Raw genomic sequence first — 18,790 nt, forward strand, 5'->3', positions numbered from 1 at the left:
AAATGACGATGATGATGATATACATACACACACACACACACACACACACACACACATATGTTTGTGTGCATGGATCCTCTCTTCTAAAATGTGAGTAGTCATTTAGCAAGAAACCAGTTCTGCTCACGGCCATTTTCTCATAGTTTTAGCCCCTCATCTCTGTGTGTTAAGTTGCTCCTTAGGTGTTCGTAGTTTTGAAAGATGCATGGCAACATCATTAGTGCTGGTAGCATGTGAACAGCATCCAGTACATGTTGTAAAGTGGTTGGTGTTAGAAAGGGTATCAAGCCATAGAAACCATGCCAGGGCTGACACTGGGGCACTATGCAGTCTTTGGGGCCACTGGATCCTATTGAACTATCCCTCTGATACCAGCATGGATCATGGATGTTAACTGATGATGTTGATGATATATCAGCAACATAATCATCATCATCATCATCATCATCATCATCATCATCATCATCATCATTTGATGTTTGTTGTCTATGCTTGCGTGGGTTGGACAATTTGACCAGAGCTGGAAAGCTGCATCAGACTCCTGTCTGGTTTGACATGGTTGCTCCAGCTGGATGCCCTTCCTAACACCATATGAAAAGCCACTTTTCAGAGTGTGTTGGGTGTTTTTACATGTCATCACATATAAATGCATACATATATATATATATATATATATATATATATATATATATATATATATATATATATAATGTGTATATATATGTGTGTGTGTGTGTATATACATATATATATATATATATATATATATATATATATATATGTGTGTGTGTGTGTGTATATATATATATGTATATATGCACACACACACACACATATACACATATATTAAGGGTAAGGATCCCCTTCGGTCATGAATGACCATGGTATTGTTCTGAGAAAGTTCCCCTCTGAGGCACAAGTCCAGGCAAGGCTGTTTATGGAAGACCAGCAGTTTCCCATGCATATCAGCTTCCCCCTCCTCTATGCCACCAATGTTATCCAAAGGAATGGCAAACTCTGATACAGCTTGGCACCAGTGACATCACAACTCCTTTCTACGGTTCATTGAACTGGAGCAATGTTAAACGAAGTGTCTTGCTGAAGAACACAATACACAGCCCGGTCCAGGAATCAAACTCACTACCTCATGATTGTAAACCCAATGCTCTAACCACTGAGCAATAGGTGCAGGAGTGGCTGTGTCGTACAAAGCCTGCTTCCCAACCGCATGGTTCTGGATTCAGTCCCACTGCATGGTACCTTGGGCAAGTTTCTTCTATTATAGTGTCAGGCCAACTGAAGACTTCTGAGCAAATTTGGGAGATGGAAACTCAGAGAAGCCTTCGTATAAATTTATATCTATATGTATGTACTTTTGAGTCTGTATTTGTTCCCCACCATCGCTTGACCACCAGCATTGGTGGGTGTACATTCCCATAACATAGCAATTTGGCAAAGGAGACTGACAAATTAAGTGCAGGGCTTTAAGAAAACGATATAAGTACTGGGGTTGATTTATTTGACTAAAACTTCTTAAAGGCGGTGCCCCAGCATGGCCGCACTCTAATGACTGAAACAAGTAAAAGATAAAAGATAAAATCATACACACACACACACACACAAATAATTATTCAACCATACATACATAGTATATATGCGTGTGTGTGTGTTTATGGCACATATGTACACGCACATTTTCAACCACATATACATTTATGTATATATGTATGTACATATGTGTGTATATTTTTGACTGTTTGTCTCTCTTGGATTGATTATAAAATCTACATTGAGCCATGTGTTATGTAATTGATGGCGGAAGAAACATATGATGCACTCTGTAACACTTCACTTTTGATGGCGATCTTTTATGTTGGCGTTAAGTAATGTAATCAGATATATCATGTTAAGACTACAACAATAAATAATATTTATATTGTTATTGTCCAGAAGTTCAGCAAATACTTTCTCATTGTCACGGACAGAATCATTCTGGTACCTTCCTCATACACCATGTTGAGATTTCTATATATGCAACCTAAAATATCAGTGTACAGGAGGCTTCTTTATATTTAGACAGACTTGCTTTTCTACTCAGCCATTTGAATTACTATTATTAAATTGCTATTATCGAAATTACTATTGTTAGCCATTTCACTAGGATGGAAATCAAGCATAACTCTGGATTCTTCATGAAGATTTAGTTCCGAGTAAGCAATGTGCTTGTGATTTTAGTGTATGCATATAAGCTGTAATTTTACTGCTTGGTCCTGGCATGGCAGCATGGTTAAGAAATTCGTTTTTCAAACCTTGTGGTATTGGGTCCAATCCCACTGTGTGGGATTTTGGGCAAGTGTCTTTTACTATATATAGCCCTGGGCTGATCAAAACCTTGTGAGTAAATGTGGTAAATTTGATTGATGGAAACTAAGAGAAGCTTGTTATGCATACATGCATGTGTGTATGTAAAACAGAATTTGTATAAACACAGGATAAATCACTTGTTACTGTATAAATATAGGATTTTCAGTCTTATAAATGGGAAATATAAATATCCTAAGCAGTACTTTTGAATATATGAGGCTATGATTTATTAACTTTGTAATTTACACACACATACACACACACATGCACACACATACACACACACACGTGCACATAGTGTCAATTGACTATTGATGCACACTAAATACATCCATCTATACACACTCTTTACCTAAGCACACACACACGCATGCGCGCGCACAGAGTAAGACTTTGATAGCAGTGCACACAAAATACATCCGTCTTATAACACAGACTCAGTTAAGCACAATCATACGTGATTTCACACACACACACACACACACACACACACCTTGAGTATCAGCACACACAAAATATATCTACCTATACAAAGACCTACCTAAACCCCATCACACACACACAGACTCTCAGTCACTCACACACACACACACACACACACACACACACACACACACACACACACACACACACACACACACACACACACTACAATACAGCTCAATATAAACCATCTGAATAATGTTCAGCCACTTATTTGTTTCCTGTTGAAAATATACGATTGAAAAATGAGCTCATTCTCTCTCTCTCCCTCTCTCTCTCTCTCCCCCTTTCTCTCTCTCTCCCTCTCGTTTTTAGCAATTTATTTCAAGAGCCAGACAACTGATTAAAACCTATGTTACAATCCCTGACAGCATAATATCACTCTTTCTGTCACTACATGGCAGTCTATCTCCGTCTTAAGTATTTCCATCTTAATATTACTGTTTCAGAAATATGGTAAAACTAAAAATAACTGCAATTGCTATTCTCAGACTCTATAAGCAGTTTCTGATAATTTTGTCTCCATTTTTGATCACGTTCTGTATATATTTGGTGTTATATTGGAAACAGTGTGTCTTGGAACCGTTTCATTAAGTTTAAGATTTTGTTTCTTTCATGCTTAACCCTTTGATACCAATCTGCCAAAGACAGTCCCTCATATTTCCCACTCTCACTCTAGGTAACTGTTTCTGCCCTCATTCATGTTAACTCTCGCTCTCTTTCTTTCCCTCTCTTCCCAACCAAAACCTTGTGAGTGGATTTGGTTGACGGAAACTGAAAGAAGCCTGTCATATGCATGTATACATATATATATATATATATATATATATATATATATATATATATATATATATATATATTCATATGTGTGTGTCTTTGGGGCTATCTTTGTCTCCACCCCCCCATTGCTTGACAACCGATGTTGGTGTGTTTATGTCCCTGAAACTTAATGGTTTGGCAAAAGAGACTGATAGAATAAGTACTATGCTTACAAAGAATGCGTCCTCGGGTTGATTTCTTCAACTAAATGCAGTGCTACAGCAAGGCCACAGTGAAATGACTGAAACATGTAAAATGATTTAAATTAAAAGCTTCCATCAAAATTACATATCAATTTATGTTTCAAGCAACAGCTTAATCCTTCTACTGTGAGGGCACATGGCTCAGTGGTTAGAGCATTCAGCTCACGATCACAAGGTCATGAGTTCAATTCCTGGCAATGTGTTGTGTGATTGAGCAAGACACTTTATTTCACGTTGCTTCAGTCCACTCAGCTGGCAAAAATGAGTTGTACCTCTATATCAAAGGGCCAGCCTTGACCCACACTGTGTCCTGCTGAATCTCCCTGAAAACTACGTTAAGGGTACACATGTCTGTGGAGTGCTCAGCCACTTGCAATGTTAATTTCACGAGCAAACTGTTCTGTTGATTGTATCAATCCTTTTACTGCAGAAATCTACTATATTCACTTGAAATTTAATTTCTCTTAACTCCAAAAACACGGTTTTATATATCAGTCTGTCTTCTGTTGCAGAATGTCATGCTTGAAATTATATTCTGTTTAAACATGTCAAGTTTATTGTGGCAACGTGACTTGCAGAAAATACCAATTCTATTATTGAAAGTAACATCATTATTGAAATAACCACGGAATTTGATTTTGCTGTGAAAAGGTTTAATAATGACCAAGTCATTTTAATAGATACTTCATTAATTTAAAAATTAATCACAACAAAATTGGTGTATTTCAACTGAAATATGGTAATGAAAGGATCAATGCTACTGGCTCCGGTATTAATTCTACCCCAGAACTATTTTACCATTATGATATAACATATCAGTAAAATAGCTTGAGAAGAATTACTTCTGACCAATCAGTTTCATTAACTTCATATTTGCTTGTATTATTAATTTGGAAATATACAAAATAAATGGATGGAATTTATAACAATTTCATAAATTTCATTGTTAAGTGCCATTCTCAGAATTTTACTCTTAAATCATTGACACTGAAAGAAAAACGTTGCCAGACAATTTAACTATTAAATCTCTCAATTTGAATTTTTATTTAAAAATGAAATGAAAATTATAATGATCACAAGCTGTTTATGCTGTCTATTGATATTCAAAGTTTTAAAATGACGTGTTTTTCTCACTACTTTTTCCCATGAGCTGTCATAATATCACTATATACGATTGTCTCTGTGTCTTTCTCTTTGGAAACACAGACTCCCATTTGATGCAAAAATGTTTAATAATTGATATAATTGAAAATGCTTGAATTTAATTCAGAGTTTTTGAATTCTAATATTTTTTATATAAAAGAGATAATATATTCATTTTGAGTAGTTATATTTGCATAATTTTAACTAACACATTGTAAAATTCCCATTATAAATGTTTTAAGTTGAAATAATCGAGTTAGTTCAGCCCCATTCTTTGTCATATCAACTGATTTAATCCTAAGAAGAGTAAATGGTTTTGCTGCCAATTAAATAAGCTGGATTTCAATGTATTAAGTGCCTTCTTCAGATTACAACATCAATAATACAAAGCATTTCAGTGAAGGGACTAATTCTCTATCTATTTAGTCTTTGCAGTTCTTCTTGATACATAATCACCTGAGTTTAAGATGTGTATCTAATAATACAAAATGTGTTAGTTGCATAGCAATAAATTAATAGCCACAAGAATGTTCTATGTGCTGTTCACCTTTGTTATCGTAATTTCACCTTTTGTGACACACAGCGCTTCAGAATTATTGTGAATTAATGCCCTTATCCTCTTCTGCTTCCAGTAATCTCTATATGGCATATTTCTTGCTCATTGGCTCAAAAGATAAACTGAAATGGGAAAATAAAAAATAAAAGATGGTCTTGCAGTGTTCATTACAGGAATATACTGTATTTCATAGCATAAAAGCCTCACTCGCATATTCTATGCAACCCGTCTTTAGTAGCACATATTTATATTCAGGGACAAAATTAGCTTATGGGAGGCCCACTTTCACATATAGGACCCAAGACTTTTTTCTTTAAATATTGTGCATCATATATTCGCTATCAAATACAATATGTATTAATTTATGACAGTGTATCGTTTGAGAGAATTGATCCATCAGTAATAATAACTTGGATTTATCACAAAAGACACTTAGTTCATTAAATCATATATTATGCATTCTGTCTGTTTTTTTGTTTTTTTTTGGTTTGAGCTATTGGATTTTGCCCATGCTGGAGCAGTACCTTCAATCATATCATCCTCCAGTACTTATTTGCATGTAGTACATCATCATTCAGAAGACTCTAGTCAGCTCAGGGACAGGGCTACAGCAGGAGGCACTTGCTAAAGGTGCTAAACAGTGGGACTGAACTCCAAAGCATGCATGTGGTTGCAAAGGAGATTTCTTAACCACATAGCTATAACTGCATGTATACTCAAGAAGACATGCATCCTTAAGGAGACATGCACCCTTAAGGAGACTTTCACGCTCAATGAGACATGTACATTCAAGGGGACATCTATGTTCGAGGAGACATGCACCCTCAAGGGGACATGCATCCTTAGGGAAACATGAATACTTAAGGAGACATGCATGCTCACTCACTTTCATGCACACACATATATAAATATATACACAATTGGGTTTCTGTTCAATTTCCATGACCAAAATTTATTCAGAAGACTCTGGTCAGCTCAGGGACAGGGCTAAAGCTAAACAGTGGGACTGAACTCCAAAGCATTTGGTTGCAAAGGAGATTTCTTAACCACATAGCTATAACTGCACACACACACACACACACACACACACACACACACACACACACACACACACACACACACAGTGCAAGGAATAAACTGTTGTCTAAATTATGCAAAAATGAAAATAACACTGACATCTCGTTTTAACATATATTTACTAAAATTATATAAAATATCTTGAAATACTTAAGAGTAAATTTATTCAATAAAATTGCCATTGGCTTCATCCATGGCCTCCAGACGACTTCGGAATCTCCTGCCCCTCTGCAACTCTTCTGGACAGCCTCCTTGTTTAAGTTGGTGAGTGCTGCCGTAATCCTTGCCTTCAGTTCATCTTTGGTGTTAGAAGGAGTTTTGTTGGTCTCTTGCTCAACTGCACTCCACACATAATAATCAAGGGGGTTGTAGTCTGGGGAGTTAGGTGACCAGATGTTAGGGGTGTTGTGGTCGCAGAAATTGTCTGACAGCCATGACTGGGTTCTCCTGCTTGTGCGGCAGGGTGCAGAGTCCTGTTATTAGACATAGGGTCTTCCAGCAGCCACCCTCTTTACCCAGGGCAGCACTACCTCCTCCAGGCACTTGATGTAGGCCTCCATGTTGAGTCTTGAGGCCGTTTGAGAATGTGAATGGAGGCATAACGTCACCAAAACTAGTGATCACTCCAGACACCAGGATGTTGACTGGATGTTTGATTTTTATCACTCTCGGTGCATGCACTGTCCTCAGATTGATATCCAAACACTCTGAAATGTCCGTATTAGAGCTTCGGATGTGAATGCCAAGCAGTATACCATGTCGTTTCCAAATTTCTGGCAGAGTGAATTGTGTCATGGTGCCGTTTTTCTCACAAGCAGTGCCCAACTGACCCTACTATACTTTGTAGTTGACAAAATCAAAAACAAACAATGCACATGAGCAAAATTATAAATATAAAGTGGTGACAATTTACCCATCACACCCTGAAATTTCCTGAGTATGTGTCTGGGCCTTCATCTCAGATGTTCTTCAAAATACCAGTAAAAAAAAAATGTGCAAACTGACATTCACTCACACGCATATATTCAAGACAGCATGTCATCATCATAACTTTATATATCATTTATAATAATTAGAATTTATGGAGAAAATTTATCACCACAGAAAATAAATTACATTTGCCAGTTATATTTATGTCCTCCTTTTATTTTTTAATGCACCATATCAGCATTATAACTTTATATTTGCTCAAATTGTCTTTTCTTGTCTTTATACAATATTCGATGCAGCCTGGTATCTTTCAGAAGTTTCTAATCATTTCTTGGGAGACCATGTCAGAATCTTTTCCCTGTCTAGTTATCAGATGCTGCAGTAACAAAATCGCTGCAGGATATTCTTCGCTAAAGAGTGTTTGTAACACCTGAGTAATGATAAAGTAATTTCGTCTTTGCAGAATTTCAGATGTAAGCTGTTATTTTAAAGGGAAATTAACTCAATGCAGTATCAGGAGTGCCAGTTCAAAAATACAGAAAACAAAAGCACTTTGTTGTAGACTTTTTCAAAAAACTAACTTTTTCTGTAAATCCGAAATTTAGATTCTTTTTAGTTTTCTCTTCAAAAATCCAATACATTTTATTCTTATTTTTTATGAAGAGTTGGCAGAATTGTTAGTGTTTGAGATAAAAGATTTTGTGGTGTTTGTTCTGGCTTTTAACATTTAGAGTTCAAATCCCGCTCAAGTCAACTTTGCTTTTCATCCTTTTAAGGTTAATAAAATAAGGTACAATTCATGTGATAGCATAAATGGTATTGACCATAAATGGTATTGCCCATCACCTCCTCTCATGCCTAAATTGCAAATAATTATTTTCTAATGACAAGTGGAATGTTCAAATTAAAATACTGTTTTCTGTATATTGTTTACATTAGTCAAACTGGTGTCCTCATCTTGTTTGATGCTTTCACAAAGGATTAGGTCTGAAATTCCAATACAACCACCAACTTCAACACAAGACACCTGAAGATTGCGGGAACATACAACAGCCAAAATGTAGTGAAAACAACAATCAAAATGAGAACAACATTTCTCAGCATACAAATCAACCAAAGTATATGATGTGAACATGTAAACATCCGAATATGATCATTATCTTTCCAAATTCTGCTGCATTTCACATGGAATCTTCGGTCCTCCAAAGTCGTTTTGGTGTATAGGTTAACCTACTTTTTTTTTAGCTGTAAATTTTTATTGACTTGTATGCCAAAAAATACGGTATGCAGGACCTTTTTAGCTCATTTGTGAGGTTTTATCCCTTTTGTTACGATATTTCTGTTGAAACCTTTCTTTCAATTAATTTGGGAAATGATAAAGAACTTAGAAAAATAACATTGTTTTTGTGAATGCAGTGTTTGGAATATAAATTAATACGAAATTTTGATGTAAGGCTTCAGTTTAGATCACTTTAAGACAGGAATTTTCTATCATGGTCTGTGGCAGGTTGATATCAAAACAAGGGATTTCTGCAACTTTGTGTTCATAAGCACCATGGTTCTCATTGGCCCTTTTCTGTGTGTTCACCATTTGCTTATTGTTTAATATATTTCTTTTCTTTTTTCTTGTATTTTTTTTTCTAATGTGTTTACATGTTTCAACTTTGGCTACACACTTTCTGTTTTCCCTCTGTGATCCGAGAAAAACTTTTATAACATTATTTAAAAATATAAGCATTAAGTTAAGTTTTTTTATGCAGTAGTTTAGTGAAGTCAGCCTTCAGGTGAATTTTGAAACAGAAGCAATACCGACATTGTAAAATGTTAACAAGTAAATAAATAACATTTATCAAACAATTCTTTGAACTGAATAAATAAACAACGTTTAGCAGGTTAATACTATAAAAAGCTTTCAGTTTCATTTGTAAAAATATTTCATTTATTTACCAAAGCATTCACTTTTGTTTGCTAGAAGCATTAAATGTAAAGATATTTTTTTGAAATACTTATGTTTAATGAGTATTTGCATGTTTTTTAGTTTGTTTTTCTTTTTGTTATGATTTGTTTTTTTGTTATTTTCTGCAGTATTTTTTAATTTTTAATCCCAAAATTTGTACAAGACAAAGAATATACAGTTTTGACAAGGAGTGGGAAGAAACCTTGTTCTGTCTGTTTTGAAGATTTTATTTTATTTTCCCCCCACATTTTATAATGACATTTTGCAGGAGCAGAAAAGAAAACAAAAATGCAATGTTTTAATATCGTTTCCAGTTTAATCCCACATCTTTTAAGAACAGTTTCTCACTTACATCTAAAATAAGAAACACAAAATCAAGCCTGTCTACAAAACAGTCAGTCTTAGTTGAAAATGTAAAATCTTAAAGTAGATGCAATATGATAAGGATGTTTGTGTAATAACCAAGAGGTCTGGGTTTCCAATTCCCTGCATCACATCTTGAGAAAATATTTCTATAGCCTCTGGTCAACCCATATTTTGTGGGTAAAATAGAATAGATGGAAACTGTATGGTGACCCATGAGGTGGACTGTACCTGTAATTCACAGATACAACTTTTGTCACCCACTGCATCATACGTATTCTACCTGAGAATGACACTGCAAATAGACATGTTTATGGAATACTCAGCCATCTGGTCATCTGTTCCTCTAGCTTGTGACAACAGGCCACTATGCTCTTCCATTTTACCCTGTCTTTGGCAAAGCCTGGCGCTTGAAACCAGTTTGTGTCCCAGCTGCACAGGTAATCTTTTATGTTGGAACCCCAGGTTTTCTTTGACCTAATCTTTGGTCTCTTCTCACCAGCTGGTAACCATATCATTGCAATTCTTGCAGGGATATTGTCCTCCATTTATAGAATATGCCCTATCAGCTATATTCTTCTGCCCTTGATGACAAGACTCAGGTATATGGCATTGGCTCTTCAAAGCACCTTTTTGTTTGTGATCTTGTCTTGCCATCTGATACCCAAGATTTTTCAGAGGCATCTTTGTTGCCAAGTCTTAGTCTGTTTTTCGATTCTGGCTGTACTCTTCCATCTGTCAACAACATCGGTTATTGTTGAGATGACTGATAACCGGAATAACCTTAATTTCGTTTCCGATGTGTGCCTCTTTGATTACCATATTGTTTGGAGTTTATTGAATGCTTCAGCACTGTCAATGCTCAGCCACTCACACATTAATTCAGCAGTGGATCATTCAGGTGATTAACAAATGTGTCATTATCACTGAATGACAGAGAACCACCACCACCACCACCACCACCACTGCCACCACCACCGCCACCACCGCCATGACGCCACCACCCAAATCTTAAAAAGTCCTTCTGTCTCTTGTGCAAAAGACAAAAAAAAAAGGATGGGAGTTATAAAAGGAGGAAAAGAAGTATTTCTGTTTAGCAATGCTAGCTTATGTACTGCAGCAGTTTTCACAAATGTGAAAATCCATACAAGATTCTGACATTGGTTGGCACCATTGCAAGAAGAAAACATGCAATTTCAACTAACATATAAATTTCCTGATGAATGACTTATCAATCTGTGCCTGATTCATGCTGCGGTTTGATAAGTCAACAAATCTACCTGATACAACACTGCTGATAGTTATAGTGAGAATGGTATTTAGTAAATCCACCACAAAAGAAGAACAATAGAAAATAGTGCCTATCAAAGGCTGAACAACGGGTGTGGTTATTTCAATCACATATTGAGACTGTATGTTGTCAATAGATATGCTTGGGCATAAGCTATCTGCAATCACTATTGATAAGGCATCAGCAATGGTTGCTAATGTCAAAGAATTTATTGCTCTCTGCAAAAATGAAAAAAGGAATCCTTTTTTTTTTTTAACTTTCTGTTGTCCTATTGTGCTTTCCATCAAAAAAGCTTTGTGTCGTAAATGTATTTTATCACATGATGGTTGGACATGTCATGAATATTCTTATAAAAATAATCAACTCTGCCAGAACAGCACCTTTCCTTGCAACTCTGACTTTTCAAAGCATCACTAGAAGATATTGAAAACAAACAGGACGATCTCATCACATGTATATGGAATTATGATGACTTGGTAAAAATAAAGTACACACAGGATTTTTTTTTTGTTTTTGTTTTTAGCTTAAATGAAGATGTTACGAAAAATTTCTCGTATCCTAAAATCAATTTTGGGATCGATTAATTAATTGCTGGTTGGTGGATTAGGGTTTTCTCACAGACACCAAGCACAAATTGAATTCTTTAAACTAGGAACAGGAAGATATACATGTAACTGTTATGATAAATTCTTTAAAATTACTGAAACCAAAATTGGTGTCATAGATTTCTCATTTGAAAATAAAGCCTCTTGTACATTTTCCAAATATAAAGAAAATTAGAGATAAGAGTGACTTCAACACAATGTCATTCATTATCCGCCTTCAGGTTCTTCCGGAACAGTTTGAAAAGAGATTTGAAACATTTATTATCATGAAACAAATGATAATCTTTATTAAAAAAGAAATCTTTTTATATATTTCATATGCATAATAAATCTAGTTGTATCCATTAGACAACTTATTCAGGTAATGGAAGATCTTAAACCAAAGATTTTTGGCCTTCTGACTGAATGCCATTGTACTAAAATGTATTGTTGCACATAAAAACTTTTGGAATTTGGTTGTTTGATAAAGATATCAGTTCTTCAAAGCACAGAGTGCGAGAGTTATAGTGTTTTTGGATCCATTTATGTACTCAAATCACTGGTAGTGACTTTATAAATCACAAATTCAAAATAAAAAAATTCTGTTTCCCCAATGGCAATAAGCATCATAATGATTGTTTATATACAGCAATAACATCACTGATTTCTAATTTGGAAGTATCAGTTAATGAAATTCTTCATTAACAATTAACACTGATTTTGAAATTATTAGAGTCTTCTTGTTTTTTTTTCTTTTAACCCCCCCCCCCCCCCCCAAGAATAAAATGATTAGTTGAAAACATTGCTGCTCGTTTCTCAAATATAAAGGATGTAAACTTCTGTTTGCTTCTTTGATTTCATTTTAATCAGCTTTTCTTTGAAGATGGACTCTGTCCAGATGTTGGATTTTCCACTCCCCATGGCAACTTCAACTGCACTCTTTCTCCACCAATCATCTTGGATTCTGTTTTCTCAATTCGTTTTGTGTTATTTTCATATCCGAATATTGTTTAATGTTTATAACTTCTACAAATTAAAAATGAAATATTTCTTGCTTTACCCATCAACCTGATTGGCTCCTGTACCGGTGGCACGTAAAAAGCACCATCTGAACGTGTCTGATGCCAGTACCCTCTGACTGGCTCCTGTGCCAGTGGCATGTGAAAAGCAATATCCAAATGTGATGATACCAAGCCCACCTGACTGGCTTCTGTGCTGGTGGCACGTAAAAAGCACCCACTACACTCTCAGAGTGGTTGGCATTAGGAAGAGCATCCAGCTGTAGAAACATTGCCAGATCAGACAGGAGGTTGGTGCAGCCACTGGCTCTCCAGACCTCAGTCAAACTGTCCAACCCATGCCAGCATGGAAAACGGACGTTAAACCATGATGATGGTGATGATGATGATGATTCCCATTTTGTGTCATTTTTCAAAATAACTTCACATGGTAACACCTTTCTATGAAACACTCATCAAGATCATAACCAGTTTTTGTCTTTACCTTATACATTCAAACGTGTGAATATTTTCCATTTTTTTTCTTCATTTGAATTTGTATGCCCCCTCCTTTGCCTTCTTTGTAATCCCTTATTGTACATTGGACCTAAGCATTGTTAGGGATGCAGGAGTGGCTGTGTGGTAAGTAGCTTGCTTACCAACCACATAGTTACGGGTTCAGTCCCACTGCATGGCACCTTGGGCAAGTGTCTTCTACTATCGCCTCAAGCCGACCAAAGCTTTCTGAGTGGATTTGGTAGACGGAAACTGAAGGAAGCCCATCGTATATATGTATATATATATATACAATTGTATGTCTGCATTTGTCCCCGCCAACATCGCTTGACAACCAATACTGGTGTGTTTAGATCCCTGTAACTTAGCGGTTCAGCAAAAGAGACCGATAGAATAAGTACTAGGCTTACAAAGAATAAGTCCTGGGGTCAATTTGTTTTGACTAAAGGTGGTGCTGTGGCATGGCCACAGTCAAATGACTGAAACAAATGAAAGAATAAAAGAGCATTAACATTCACTTTTCCATATTTGTAAGGACCAGACAGAATTTGTTGAGGCTGATTTTCCATGGCTTAATGCCCTTCCTGTCACCAGCACTTACCTGTTTTCAAGCAAGGTAGTATTTCCTGATGACCAGACATGTTTTCTCGGAAAGACTAGAAACAAACAACATCACTTGTATGACAGAGATGCTCGTTTACAGTCAAGAGCACATATATACACACATGCACATGCATACTTATAAATACTTATATACACACACACACACCAGGGTGGGTGCGCTGAAAGTGTAGCTGCTAGAATAAGAATAGCCTGGGCAAAGTTTAGAGAGCTCTTACCCCTGCTGGCGACAAAGGGACTCTCACTCAGAGTAAAAGGCAGACTGTATGACGCATGCGTACGAACAACCATGCTACATGGCAGTGAAACATGGGCTGTAACTGCTGAGGACATACGTAAGCTCGCAAGGAATGAAGCCAGTATGCTCCGTTGGATGTGTAATGTCAATGTGAATACCCGTCAGAGTGTAAGTATCTTGAGAGAAAAGCTGAACATTAGAAGCATCAGTTGTGGCGTGCAAGAGAGACGATTGCGCTGGTATGGACATGTGGTGAGAATGGAGGAGGATAGCTGCGTGAAAAAGTGCCACACCCTAACAGTTGAGGGAACCCGTGGAAGAGGTAGGCCCAGGAAGACCTGGGCTGAGGTGGTGAGGCAAGACCTTCGTACATTGGGCCTCACCGAGGCGATGACTACGGACCGAGACCTTTGGAAATGGGCTGTGCGTGAGAAGACCCGGCAAGCCAAGTAAGATCGTTGCCAGTGCCCCTGGACTGGTTCTTGTGCGGGTGGCACATGAGATGCACCATTTTGAGCGTGGCCGTTGCCAGTACCGCCTGACTGGCTCCTGTAGGATTTTCGAGCGAGATCGTTGCCAGTGCCCCTGGACTGGCTTGTGCGGGTGGCACATAAAAGACACCATTTCGAGCGTGGCCGTTTTCGTGCGAGTGACACGTAAAAGCACCCACTACACTCTCTGAGTGGTTGGCGTTAGGAAGGGCATCCAGCTGTAGAAACTCTGCCAAATCAGACTGGAGCCTGGTGTTGCCATCCGGTTTCACCAGTCCTCAGTCAAATCGTCCAACCCATGCTAGCATGGAAAGCGGACGTTAAACGATGATGATGATGATGATGATATGTATATATATATATATATATATATATGTATGTATATATATATATATATATATATATATATATCGTTTATCAGTCCATCACAATCATCATCATCATCATCATCATCATATATGATAGACTCCTTTCCGTTTCCATTTACGAAATCCACTCACAAGGTGTCGGTGCCCAGGGTACCACACAGAAGGACCAAACCCAAGACTACATGGTTGGGATGCGGACTTTTTAACTACACCCCTACACTGGTACCTTGGAAAGAGAATGAAAATAATTGCATTAAAGGTGTTATTCTTCAGTGGCATATTACCTGTATGCAAATCTGTTCTATTACTGGCAAATATATATATATATATACCTTCGTTATCATCGTGACGAGTTTTGCCTATGAAAACTGCTGGGATATCTTTCCATTGTTGCTGAATGCAAATGTTATGCTTTTCTTTATTTTTGGCTATGGGGTGGTGGTGGGGGTGGTTAGCGTTTTTGTTGTTGTTGTTGCAATGAATGTATTCACTTGTCAAACATAGGGAGGTGTGTGGTGGGGGTAAAATAGAGTCTTTGTTGAGCATAATGTAATATTCTGTTTGCTTTTGTTGGCAGCTGTTGGAAACACAACAGACCAAACTAATAATAATAATAATAATAATAATAATAATGATAATAATAATAATAATAATAATAATAATAATAATAATAATAATCCTTTCTAGTGATGATAGTGGGTGGTGGTGTTGATGATGATGATGATGATTCAAGCCATTACCTGCTTTTGGGAAACTTATCTAGATGGGTGGGAAATGCTCCCCCACCCCGCCCACCCCACCACTATCTGTTTACACACGATGCAGGTTTTATTTGAGCAGTTGTCATTTTAGAGACACAATCTCACTATTACCCTTTCTGTTGTACTTCTTATGTAGCTGTGTGTGTGTGTGTTTATGAATGTAGGCATGTCTGTGTGTACATATGGCTTTGTGTGTGTGTGTGTGTGTGTGTGTGTGAGTGTGTGTGTGTTTGCATGCATATATATATATATCAAGAGAGATATGGATATATGTGTATGCGTGTTGTGTGTGTATATATGTATAGATATGTTATCTGCGTATATGTATATATATGTGTGTATGTGTGACAATGTGTATAGTGCAACCCATACCAGCATGGAAGATGGATGTTAAATGGTGATATATATATACATATATATATGTGTGTGTGTGTGTGTGTGTGTGTGTGTGTGTGTGTGTGTATGTGTGTGTGTGTGTGTGTGTGTATGAATATATAAAAGAGTGAGAGAGAGAGTATATTGAAGAAAATCTATTGTAAGCATATTCTGTAGTGTATATTTCCTCTTTTCTTAAAAATGACAGCTAGCCAAAGAACTGGAACTGAAAAAATAAATAAATAATGGTAAAAGTTTTGAAAGATGAATGTATCTTGCATTTTTTTTTTGTTGTTTTCTTTTCCGTTCTAAGAATGAAAGGAAAAAATATACTTGCAACCCAAAAGATATTCAATGTCTTAAAGAATGAAACCATTTTATATTTTGCAGTGATTGAACTAGCATAGATTATAATTATTCTTATAATTTCCACTTGAGTTCCTATTTCTGATTGGTGCCATTTCGCTTGACAGTTCCCTTGAGAAAGCATGACCATTCTAGCATCTCCCTTTCTCCCCCCCCCCCCCCACTCCTGACTCTTAAAGATATATACCTTCTGTGCAAAGACAACAGGCGGAAAGGTACCATGTTATTGTTTTTGTTGGTGTTTGCATAGACAATTTTAGGTTTTGCTGACTGGAAAATGCTAGAAGAGTTCTTTCTATCAGACCTTCTGACAGTTCCTACTTCCTTTGAGATTTTGGTACCTTCAAAGCAATTTTTATCAATGCCAGATTTCCCACCACCCCAGCCACCCACTTTAACAAGCATCTTCTATTATAGCCCTGGGTTGACCCTCTGTACACTGACTCACACTTCACCGTCCATTCACAACACAACCAGTGAAACTAAACCAGGAGTTTCATATTGACCAATTCTTGTAGGCCTAATTTTTTTGATTATTTTTGTTTTACTTTGTTTCTCTCTTTCCTGTTGAACTTAAAAATATATGTACTTGTTGTTGTATTCATGTAGTTGTTGTAGTCCCTATGACACTGGTCAAAATTTTTAGTCATTGTTAGTCCTTTTTCAGTTGACATTCTTGTGGTTCCTCTTGAAAATGACTACAAAGTGACCCTTCTTCAGTACTGCATACAGGCCTTCAAAGCTGTCACAAATAAAGCATTATGCACCTAACCATATTCGAATATCGCAAACCTTATAAATACTTCTTAAATCAATGAAAATCAGTTCTTCATTGTTCTTGTCTTTTAGAAATCTTTTCCCCCCTTTTTTTTTTGTCTTTTTCATTTTTTCACCAAAATATTTCATTTTTTTTTTTTTTTTGCTTTCTTTCCAGGTGATTTTCCTCGTGCTTGGTCTCTTCTTCTGGAACACATTGAATATTCGGCTCTTTGTCCGAACGCAGAGGTATCTCTCGCTGCTCTGAAGAGTTTTCAAGAAATCATGCAAATCAGCCGCGATTCGAAAGAGAAAACTGAGGACACTCGCAGTGGACGTGGCAATGTGATACCCCCCAGCGAAGAGGTGATGTGCCGATCCGAAGACGAGACTCTCACTGCTTCCAAACTATCTCAAAACGAAGGATCAAAAAGTGATAATGACCTAACTCTTTGGTCAACTGCCTGGCGTGTGTGGCTGAATATTGGAACATTATCTACAAAGGCACCGTCTGGCAAAAGCCAGAAGCTGTATATTCCTTCGCAGTCCTTTCTCACGGCTCTTGTCCACACATTTCCATCTTTGTTCCACCATATTAAATCTCGTTTTGTGGCTGCTGATCTGCAAAAGCTCTCAACTGTTCTACGCAGTGCTTTGTCAGTACCAGTCCATGGTGACTTTTCCCCTTTCATTATACCAACATACCCAGAATTAACGATTACCCCTTTGCAAGAATCAACTCTCAATGCCGTCCAAGTTCTAATTAAGGTCAGTAACCCAAATATATTTTAACATGCTACAATTTAAAAAGACAATTTATTTTTGTAGTGTATTTTGTTTTCTTTTTATATATATTTTACAAAGCAACTACTTGTCAGGTTTTACAATACTGCCTATGTTCACCTAGGTAAACAACCATTTTTGTGTTATAAGTTATCTACCCAAATACAAAAAATATTGTGCTGTGAAAGAATATAACCAAATGTTTATCAACTAGACCATAATATTTACTGACAGCCTTTGGCTTTTATTCTCCTGAAAGAGTTACATGCTATTATTTACAGCTTTGTGTGCTTCAAGAACCACCGTTCCAAAAAAGAATTGTTCCACATTCTCTTGAATGTTTATAAATTCTTATGACACCAACAACATACAACTCTTTCTGGTGAGAATAAAGTTTCCAAAACAGATTAAAGAAATTTGAAGTAACCGATTTATTGCAGATAAATTTTAACAACAAAATCTTATGTGGACCCTCAAGGGTCATATAAACCCCAGTTGAGAGCCACTAATCTACATGGTTACTTGACCTGCTAGAAATAGCACTCAACCCTCCCTCATCACAGCTTATTGGCTTATATAAGGAATGGAGTTATTGGATAATATAGCTCTTGATTTGCTGTCTTAAAAACAGAAAGGTATGGAATGACATTAATAATAAGTCTACTTGCTCTGAGTTGACCTGAGGTTAAATAATAACAACAATGATAATTAAAATAAATCTTTCAGTACATACTCGGAAGTGAGCCA

General features: G+C 36.7%; 1 protein-coding gene across 1 annotated transcript in view; it reads left to right on the forward strand.

Moving 5' to 3' along the window:
- Positions 1–18,790, forward strand: part of LOC106883236 (protein MON2 homolog) — a 704,123-nt gene that overhangs the window by 551,807 nt on the left and 133,526 nt on the right. Inside the window, exon 25 of the mRNA XM_089360635.1 lies at positions 17,439–18,028. Within this exon, the coding sequence (XP_089216761.1) occupies positions 17,439–18,028 (590 nt within the window). The remainder of the gene's footprint in view (positions 1–17,438; positions 18,029–18,790) is intronic.

The sequence above is a fragment of the Octopus bimaculoides genome, chromosome 11 (genome assembly GCF_046866305.1).
Source record: "Octopus bimaculoides isolate indiv1 chromosome 11, ASM4686630v1, whole genome shotgun sequence".
NCBI classification, from domain to species: Eukaryota; Metazoa; Mollusca; class Cephalopoda; order Octopoda; family Octopodidae; genus Octopus; species Octopus bimaculoides.